The sequence below is a fragment of the Hordeum vulgare genome, chromosome 3H (assembly GCF_904849725.1).
Source record: "Hordeum vulgare subsp. vulgare chromosome 3H, MorexV3_pseudomolecules_assembly, whole genome shotgun sequence".
Taxonomy (NCBI): Eukaryota; Viridiplantae; Streptophyta; class Magnoliopsida; order Poales; family Poaceae; genus Hordeum; species Hordeum vulgare.
Genome location: NC_058520.1, coordinates 76,579,597 through 76,585,810, shown reverse-complemented (window position 1 = coordinate 76,585,810; position 6,214 = coordinate 76,579,597). Strand labels below are relative to the sequence as shown.

The 6,214-nt window shown below is 43.3% G+C and overlaps 1 protein-coding gene across 2 annotated transcripts; it reads left to right on the top strand.

The window, feature by feature from the left end:
• The first annotated feature begins 1,288 nt into the window (after window positions 1-1,288).
• LOC123443038 lies at window positions 1,289-5,811 on the top strand. Of its 2 annotated transcripts, none has more exons than XM_045119262.1 (2): window positions 1,289-1,425; window positions 4,270-5,811. In XM_045119262.1, exon 2 carries the CDS (start codon window positions 4,297-4,299, stop codon window positions 5,380-5,382), a length of 1,086 nt encoding a protein of 361 aa, XP_044975197.1. In that variant the 5' UTR covers window positions 1,289-1,425; window positions 4,270-4,296; the 3' UTR covers window positions 5,383-5,811. The 2 variants fall into 2 exon arrangements, with proteins under 2 accessions (XP_044975197.1, XP_044975198.1); XM_045119263.1 differs by lacking the exon at window positions 1,289-1,425 and adding an exon at window positions 1,465-1,606.
• Window positions 5,812-6,214: the final 403 nt, after the last annotated feature.

The window sequence follows — 6,214 nt, the reverse complement described above, 5'->3', positions numbered from 1 at the left end:
GTATTATATTGTTTTTAAGCTTACATTCGTTTTTCATTAGTTTTAGATTTTTTTTATAACAACTATTTATCCATTTTTAGCAATGTTTTCGCAGCAACGTGCGGGGCATTATGTAGTTTCATAAGTTAGTTAATCCATTTCGAAGAGAAACCCAAAGCATTCAACCCATTAAGAATATGCCATTATGTTACGCCTGTTTTGCCTTAGCCAAGTCAAGCTTGTACACACAATAATTTGAACGCTCATCCCGAGACGACAACAGAGTATACAAACATTAGAGGAAATGAGTGCATTATTAGTGATCATTCTTCTAAAGATGAAAGCACTTTAGGTGAGAGTGATCAACCCATCAAGAAAATGCCGCCGTCTATTTACGAGATGCTTTGAAATAATCTTGTATACAATATTATAGATGCAGATTGGACAGAAAAAACTTATGCTCGACTACATGTTTTTTCTTGGGAATAAGGAAAATTACAATGTCACTGACTCCATTCGACATCCTTCTGGAATTCAATGAATATTTAACTACAACAATTATGTTAGTACAAAGCAATTCCAATCTCTTTTAAAAAAACCTTAACAAAAAACTGCCCTGATACTAACGCTATAGTTGTACTATGTGAGTGTTCATAAATGGGAACTGGTTATGCTATTGACTAAAATAGGCTCAATCGATTTCTTTCCGTTGTTTGTTGATCGATATAACATATATAGTTATAAAATATACTCACAAGACAAAAAATATGATTTCCTCATTTTGAACAAATTTGCGTCAAACTATGATTATACGATACATACCAAAGTCAAATTAAAATAAATTTATAAAAACCTAATCGAATTATAAATCAATATAGTATTTGTTGATGTATCACAACCATATTTACCTAGAAACCGCATTGTCGAACCGAATTAACTAGTGAAAAACACACTAATCAAAAGCACCCACCGTCACCCTTTTAACACCGACCATTCCTTTTTATAATAGAAATCACGAATTTGATGTACAAACTAGTTCTCTCTCCCTTCAAAAGTATAAGACGTTTTGAATATTTTAATATGAACTACATACAAACTGAAATAAACGAAGAAATAAACTAAAACATGTCTATATAACTTTGATTTAGAAGAAAAAAACAGAACAACCTATATTTATGGACGGAGGGAGCAGTACTTTTCTAGGTCAAAGCGAGATTTTATTATATGCACAAAACTATAAATCGACTGAGACATAGGATAATCCGAGGAACTACGCCTTTCCAAGAAAAAATATAGGGGGAAAGGGGTTTATTCGCGTGGTCGCTCCGCGGTCTCTACTACTCACACCACTCTCTCCTTCTCGCGCGGCTCCCTTGGATCTCGCCCACGTCGCCGCCGTCCACATCGCCGCCGCAGAAAGGTCCGCCGCGCCTCGCTGCTGTGGAGGTACAAGTTTCCTCCCCCTCCCCTCCGCCTCATCTTCCTTCTTCTCCCCTACTACTCCCCGTCGCCCTTCCCCACCCTTCTCCTACCTATCCACTCGTCTCCCCTGCGGCTACACCTCGTCGCCGGTTTAAGATCCGGCAGCCGGCCCCCTCCCGCCGAGGGGGCGTCGCTGGGAGAGCAGGTATATCCCCCGTGCCCCCCTCATCGTCCCCTTTCTCCTCCTACTCCTCCCGTCCCCCACGCACTCTTACCCCCTGCATCTCCTTCCTCCCCGGCTCGACGGTTGCTCGTGCAACCACATCTCCCTCTCCTCCCCGTCGCGGCAGCTGCTCCTGCAAATCCTCCTCCTCCCGTCCCTTCTCGCCTGCTGCAGGCCAGGGTCGATCTTGCCGGTTTGATATAAATTGCAGTCCTGTCATGCAGGCCGTCACCCATGCCTTCGCCCCGGGTTTTATCTTTACTCTTGGATTTAGGAATTGCCGGCTGACTCTCTTGGATTTTTACTGTTAGTAGTATGATGTTTTGTATGGTTTAATTCGATGAAACTCACACCTTTATACCTTGCTGGTGATACAGGGTTGCTCACTGGATTTTATCCTTTTACATATTTTGTTAATCTTGGCCCCATGTGTATGGATATCTCTTTCTTTTCTCCAAAAAAAATAAACAAGCTTGGTGCTTCATAGTTCATACAGATTATGCAAAACTGTGAACACACACTTATGTTCCGTTTAGATGGGTGTGCTGATTAAATTTTATGTGGCTGTATTAAACATCTCGTGGTGTTATGCGTGGAACGTTCATTATTTATGTTCACTACAGGATGAGAAGTCAGTTCATCATATCATACTGTCTACCCTTCTACATATGCTTAGCACGATTCTGTCTAAAAGGATGGTAGTTTTGCTACTATACTTTCATAAACATTTCTAGTGTTAGAGCCTCTGGATCGAAGGGGATACCTGTTACCATGATGGCTAGAGGGCTGATGAGCCATCAGCGAGGGGGGACGGTATCCAGTGTACGAGCAGAGAATAACGGGCATAGGAGAGAGCAAAGAAGGGCTTCCTACTAGTGTGTTGAATTCACCTTTCTCCTTTCCTGCCCCCCTTTTTTCCTCTCGTTTGTAAGACTTTGTTTCCTATTGAGACATGAAAACATGGATGAGAATAGGAGAGAGCAGAAAGAGATTAGGGAGACATATATTAGTTATGGATAGCTTGAATCAATCGATGCAGTTAGGGGGCTTTATACATCCGACTTGAGGATTTGGTGCCCTCAACGGATATAACTCTGATTCGACTCAAACTCTCTTGCAGACCGTGATTGCTGCCGGTTCTATTGAACCGACTTCAGGTTAACGATACAAGACCCTTCCATAATAAAAAAATAGTCCTGATTTCTGTCTAGCCCATTCCAACTCAGGTGCAGCTGTTGCGGGCTTCCTCCTCTGCTAAGGGATTCCCCACATAACATCTGATGAAAACAATCTCTTTGGTCTAAACTAGAAAACAAATTTGGTCTCATCACCATATACATAAATGCGACTTATCAAACGCCGCTATCTGTCTTTGGATAACAAGAAATCAAATTGCTTTAGGTTTAACTTAATTTCTTATCATTATGTCTGTGATGCATTATTTTATTAATTTGTGAATTTCTTATCTGCGGTACTCCAATTCATTAATTAACGCTGCTTTAGTATAACTTTAGTACGAAGTTGTATTAAAGCAGCGTCAATTAATTGGGATAGGAGGGAGTAACAAAGATAAACATCGGGTGTAATGGTGAGAACACCTGACAACAGCCCTTCGTGATGGACACTCCTGCCATGTTTATCAAATTGGACAGATAGAAGAGGGGGGGATTTGGGAGGCATTACTTTATTTCTTAAGTATTTCCAGGAATGTGCCTGGTGAATTGTCTGGGCCCTGCTGGCATACCTCTTGCCGATGCGAGGTGCGAGCCCATTGGGCAGTGCCGGGGACGAGAGGATGATAGCGGCAGCAAATGGTCGGCGGCGTAGTTTTTTTCAGGGATAGGAGAGAAACCAGCGAATGGAATGGTAATTCCCTAATTGCGTTTTGGGTCTGCATGTATCCAATTAGTCCCTAAGCCCTAATTGATTATCTAATAACAGAGGATAAATCTCTTGATTCATATGGAGGGATAAAAAAAACCTTTTGAAACTTTTCTAGGGGTTGTACTGAAGCACACCTCACTATCTAAATTTCCCCATTTATTTTTAAAAAAGATCTCTGTAAAGGAGTCAAACAGACCATGATTCGTCAGTAAAGAGCAAGTCTTCCTCTTCGGTTCCTCGCCCCTGTAATAAGTTTCGACTTCAGGTATGCTAACTGCCCATCGAAGCCCCTTCCCGCTGATGCGAATCACTCCTTGGTGCAAAGTTTGAGTTCCTTGTTGGTGTGAAGTTCGAGTTTCCATTGATGCAGAATTTATGTTTTCTGTTGGTGTAAAGTGTGGATATAAGGCTTGGAGATTTTCCGCTAAGTCTAGAAAAGCATCAGATCTCAGTAGCGCAGGGACCACGTCCCCAACACTTGCTTTATTGGGGCAAATCTCCAACCCTCCTATATATAGGAGCCTAACAATACTATAACTTCGTCTTATTAATCTTTGAGACTATCATATCCCTTACTGAATCTGTTACTAGAACATGGTAATTTTTTTATTACTTGATCTGTTGCTCATGGAATATCTGCAAGCATGCGTCTATAATTCAATACTCCAAGCATGCGTCTATAATATTGCCATAGAATGAATATAGAAGGTGCAATAAATGTGCTGCTTAACTTATTAGTATCTGTCTTTCCATTGTTGCAGTTCCCTTGCACCCCAGGTTTTAAAGTTATGGCGAGATTTCCAAGAGCCCGAAACCTCCCAGCTCGTCAACGTAGGTCATCTTCATCTGGTGCACGTTCCAGCTGTTGGAAGACAAAAGAAGAAGGCGAACAGAATGATTTGCCATTGTCCTGTGAGAAAAGAGAATGGAAAGGAGCAACTTGCCCAGTTTGCCTGGAGCATCCACATGATGCCGTCCTCCTCCTTTGTACTTCTCACCACAAGGGTTGCCGGCCGTATATGTGTGGCACCAACTACCATCACTCTAACTGCCTTGAACATTTCAAAGAAGCTTATGCGAAAGAGAAATTGGCCCTTGGTGATTCTGCGGAGTCTGCACTTAACCTTCCATTTTCTCCAGACACAGAATCTGCAAGTAAGCAGCCATCTACAATGGAACTTGCATGCCCTCTGTGCCGTGGGGATGTTAAAGGATGGACTGTGGTTGAACCAGCTCGCCAGTATCTCAACCGCAAGAAGAGAGCATGTGTGCATGATGCCTGCACATTCGTTGGTTCATATAAAGAACTTTGCAAGCATGTGAACTCCAAACACCCTTCAGCAAAACCTCGTGAAGTTGATCCTGCACTTGCAAGTGAGTGGAAAAAGTTTGAGTGTGAAAGAGAGCGCCAGGATGCAATCAGCACTATCAGGGCTTCGAACCCAGGAGCTGTGATTATGGGGGATTATGTACTTGAATTGAACGGTGGCAGCAACAACAGTATGTTTGCTGATGGAGATGAATTTGACTTGGAGGAGAGACTCAACTTCTTCACGTCCATGGATCGCACCCTGAACGAGAGGATCGACTTCTATGAATCTTCAGAAGGTAGTTTGGATGAGAACATTGACTTCCTGGCATCCTTATTTGGCCGTGGCAGGCGAATCGCAAGCGGAGACTCACACAGCAGGGCTTACAGAAGGCACAGGGAGAGGCCTAGGCGTAACCACTTGGCCATATCAGTTGATTCTTCTGATATCCAGCAAGATCCTGTCAACACTCAAAGGGGGCAGCGAGTTGCTGCTGTCCGAGGGAGAGCCCCCCGGCGGCACCATCCTATTGTGACTCACGTAAGGTCGACACGTGGGAGCTGAGCGGTTTAAACTGCCATGGGGGCCTGTTCATTCTATCCATGCGTGAGTTGGGCAAAAATAACACAGCTGTGATGGGCGATGCCTGGTTCTCCGAGGTCCATCAGGTTCTTCCCTTTTCGCTTTGTTTCGTCGGCAGCAACAGAGGGCGCAGGTTGGACTGGGATCTCTCTGTTGGGCGATGCTCATGCCTGTAGTATATGCTCTGCTGCATACGATTGGGGCCAAAGCAGCGCTGTTTTTTCTGTGCTGCCTTGCATGGATTTTGATGTGAATGCCTCTTGCCTTTATTTTTATTTTCGTCATCATTGTAAACTATGGACGGGTTATTATCTAGCGATTGCTACTTGTGTCATTTGTATCGCTGCGAAGTACTGGATTGCGCAGTCGATTTGATCCGCGAGCTTGTTATCCGTGTGTGGATCTTCTTTATGGTTCTGTTGTGTCATGTTTTGCCGCGGCTTATTGTCAGCTAGTCATTGGTATGTAATTTGTGAAGTTATTTCATGCTGCTTTGGTTCAGTAGATATGTGTGTACCCGGATGGTTGAAACAATCTAATTATCATGTGCTTCCTTGGACATTAGAGCAGCTCCAACCTACTGCTGTAATTTGTTCCCCTATGCCCTCAGTTGCTGAGCCCATAAATTTGACCGGTCTGTTCTTGGCCGAAATAGGTATTTTGAAGGATGGAGGAGAGTGATAGGGTGTGAGGTGGAGTTGCTCCTATCGTGTGCAAATATCTTTGCTGTGTTATTTACCGATCTACATGATATATATTTCTGTGCCGGATTGACCTGATATACATTGCATCGGACCGTGATGTGTTGAACTTA